A 3,503-nucleotide genomic window follows, 5' to 3' on the forward strand; every position below is an offset into this window, starting at 1 on the left:
AGCTCGCATTACAAGGAAAATAGCCATCCTTTTTCTCAGCATACCCTCTTCTCAGTGTAAGTCACAGCAGAGATGCAGGTGGTGGTGAATGCCGCTGAAGCCTCCCTTACCGGCCTGTTTTTGTTTCCATAAGCACCGTCTCTGATTAGACAAGAGACGTGATTCCTTCGGTCGTCATGACTGTAATTTCAAGAGATTTTTGATTCAGCTTTGCAAACTTTGGAATTTTAGAAAATCCATTTGCATTTATTTTGCATTTATGATATAGACGTCCAGTTAATATTCTAAAGGAAGGGATGGTGCTAGTTTAAGTTTCATCTTTCTTCAAAGGTTCTTCCAGCCTCTTTCAACGGAGGTAGGAACTTTTTCCCCTCAGAGTCCTCTCTTAATTGCTCTCACGTGTCTTCTTCAGAGATGAAAGTAACAGTAAGGTTTGAAATTGGCTTTATTCTAATTCAAGCAGAATCTGTTGTTAAATGTCCAGGTTCTATATTTAAGGTAATAAATATACATATGGACACAGAGAAGACCTTACTAGGTAGGAAATAGAAACCTCCCTTACCAAACAGCTGATACCACATTTGCCTTTACTTGTCTGTGCTCTTATATCCTGGCAGAATGCAGGAGCATTAGCAGCCACGGCAACCGCTGAATAACCTCTTTACTGAAACCTTCATGGACAGGCTCCTCCCCGCCATAAAGTATTATCTTCCTTAAAACCGTATTTTGTTTTACCTATGGTATCACACACAGGTATCAACACATACACACCTGTCACGCAGTCATAGGGTAACCACAAACATTGTTGCTAGGCATTGGAAGCAGAGAGGTTAACATGGTTTGTTCTGTGTCCTCATGTCCTGTGGGAATCTTGTTTGGGGGAGAGGGAGGTGATGTCCAGAACTTAAGCTTTGAAGAAATAGACAGCCCCTGCAGTTTATAACGCACATTGCCGCTGCCACTGCGTGTGTTGGGGGCGGGGGGAATAAGAAGTATTAGCTGGAGAATACAGCCAGGAGTTCTATGGGCAGAACAGATAAGGCCTCCTCTCCTGCTGCTGCCTTATCTTGTTTTCTAAGTGCTGTGGGTCAGGTGAAATCTCATAAGGGTGGAACAGATCCCTCTATTTCTGTGTGAAACATCACTGTAAATTGGTGATTAAAAACACACTTTGGGTCCAAATCTCACCTCCCACACAGCATGGATGTTACGCCAGTGAAATTCATCACTATGACCAGAGGTCCCTGGGCTTCCTTTGTAACATAGATTCTGGAAAAACACTTTTAACTTGTATCTGCAATATAGAACCATCATCTGATATTTTTAGATGAAAACAAACAACTTGTCTCATGGGATCAAAAGTAAGACATGAAGAAATTTCAGCAACAATACAAAAGTATGCTAATGTCTCTCTGCATGAGCTGGGGGTTAGTTTCCTCAACTGGTGCCTCAGTTCTCCTGCAAAGTGGTCTGTCCCTTCCTTCACAAAATGAAAGAATGACCTGAAATAGTTACACATATCATGTATGTGTATGTGTAAACTCCCAGCCACTATTAAAGATGTTCTCTGTAAAATCACACTGCCCTTTAGTTCCTGTATTAAGACTGCTTTCAGAAATAATGCATCACATTAGAACCCAAAGCATTTTACTTTTTATTAAAATCAAGTATATTAATGAAGAAATAAAGCTTTAAAAATGCTAAAATATTTTGGAAGAAAGTTACACATAGGAAAAAAGTGCACAGCCTGTCTTAGAAAGGGTGTACATGGCCAGTCTGGAACTTGTAATTTGTATTTTCTTTTGTTTGAAAGTTTTATTTTAAACATTTTAATGGACAGATGATTCACATGCCATTAAAATTTACACTTTTCAAAAGACATTTTTAAATAGGCTACCATTTTTTTGCTCCCTTTCCTTCCCCAAAGCCACCTCTGGTGCTGGACTGTGTTGTGGAAAGGAAAGAGCAGAGAGACTGGAATAAGTCCCCAACATGGTAGAGCAGCACAGCACCCACCTGCACAGAGGTATACCAGAATGAGGTGTGCAAGGTCCCGCAGGTGGTCCTAAGTCAAAAACAGGGAGTTAGTGACAGAACCCACAACACTGGCAGCCAGAACAGCACTGTGTGCATTTATGCCAAGTCAGTTTCCTCCCTTCTCTCTTAAACATTTCAGCCTACCAATCCAAATGTCAATGTAAGATAAATATAATAACCTGCAAAAAATACTTAAAATCAGATCAAATTAGAGTATGCTTATTGAGGATCTAATATATTCAGAAGGGTCTGATTCATATTGTATACATATAGATATTTAGAAGTTTGTTTTTTTACTACAGTTGATTACTTAGGAGGGACCTATGAGAATGAGTATCTTTTCAGACAAAAGCTCTAGAAATTTCAGATGACTGTCATACATCTCTAAATTCTAGATTCAGCACTTATTCTTTGAATTATTTCATCTTAATTTAAAGGCTAATACATTTTCAGTTTGTCTAATACATTTAATTAATTGTATATTTAAAAAGACTACATCTAGAAATCATACATTATTTGGGTTCTGAATTTATTCACAAGTTTAACTTTTTTATATATTATGGCAATTTGGTTTTGTAACATTTGTTATACTTTAAAATGTTCAACTAAATTTCACTTAAAAATAGTCTATGAGGCTGGGCTCATGCCTATAATCCCAGAATTTTGGGAGGCTGAGGTGGGAGGATCACTCAGGACCAGCCTGGGCAACATAGGGAGACGCCATCTCTACAAAAAATAAAAATAAGGCCGGGCGCGGTGGCTCAAGCCTATAATCTCAGCACTTTGGGAGGCCGAGATGGGCGGATCACGAGGTCAGGAGATCGAGACCATCCTGGCTAACACGGTGAAACCCCGTCTCTACTACAAAATTCAAAAAACTAGCTGGGCGACGTGGCGGGCGCCTGTAGCCCCAGCTACTCGGGAGGCTGAGGCAGGAGAATGGCGTAAACCCAGGAGGCAGAGCTTGCAGTGAGCTGAGATCCGGCCACTGCACTCCAGCTGGGGTGGCAGAGCGAGACTCCATCTCAAAAAAAAAATAAAAAGATAAAAATAAATAAAAATAAAAAAATTAGCCAGGCGTGGTGGCATGCACCTGTGGTCCTAGATATTAATGATAGGGAGGCTGAGGCAGGAGGATCATTTGTGCCTAGGAGTTTGAAGCTGCAGTGAGCTAGGGTCGTGTCACTGCACTCCAGTGTGAGCAACACAGCAAGACCCTGCCTCTAAAAAAAAAAAATAGACCACGCACGGTGGCTCAAGCCTGTAATCCCAGCACTTTGGGAGGCCGAGACAGGCGGATCATGAGGTCAGGAGATCGAGACCATCCTGGCTAACACGGTGAAACCCTGTCTCTACTAAAAAATACAAAAAAATATTAGCCGGGCGAGGTGGCGGGCGCCTGTAGTCCCAGCTATTCGGGAGGCTGAGGCAGGAGAATGGTGTGAACCCAGGAGGCGGAGCTTGCA

At 41.5% G+C, this 3,503-nt stretch overlaps 1 protein-coding gene across 4 annotated transcripts in view; it reads right to left on the reverse strand.

The window, feature by feature from the left end:
- SHROOM3 (shroom family member 3) overlaps nucleotides 1-3,503 on the reverse strand; it is a 214,262-nt gene that overhangs the window by 99,480 nt on the left and 111,279 nt on the right. The window contains exon 1 of one of the 4 annotated variants that reach the window (XM_017876545.1): nucleotides 111-630. The exons of 2 other annotated variants lie outside the window; for them this stretch is intronic. In XM_017876545.1, the coding sequence (XP_017732034.1) occupies nucleotides 111-130 (20 nt within the window). In that variant the 5' untranslated portion in view covers nucleotides 131-630. Of the gene's footprint in view, nucleotides 1-44; nucleotides 631-3,503 lie in introns of those variants that run through there. One more of the 4 variants, XM_017876549.1, reaches the window with a different exon arrangement.

Source organism: Rhinopithecus bieti, unplaced genomic scaffold, assembly GCF_001698545.2.
Source record: "Rhinopithecus bieti isolate Rb0 unplaced genomic scaffold, ASM169854v2 scaffold_8675, whole genome shotgun sequence".
Taxonomy (NCBI): Eukaryota; Metazoa; Chordata; class Mammalia; order Primates; family Cercopithecidae; genus Rhinopithecus; species Rhinopithecus bieti.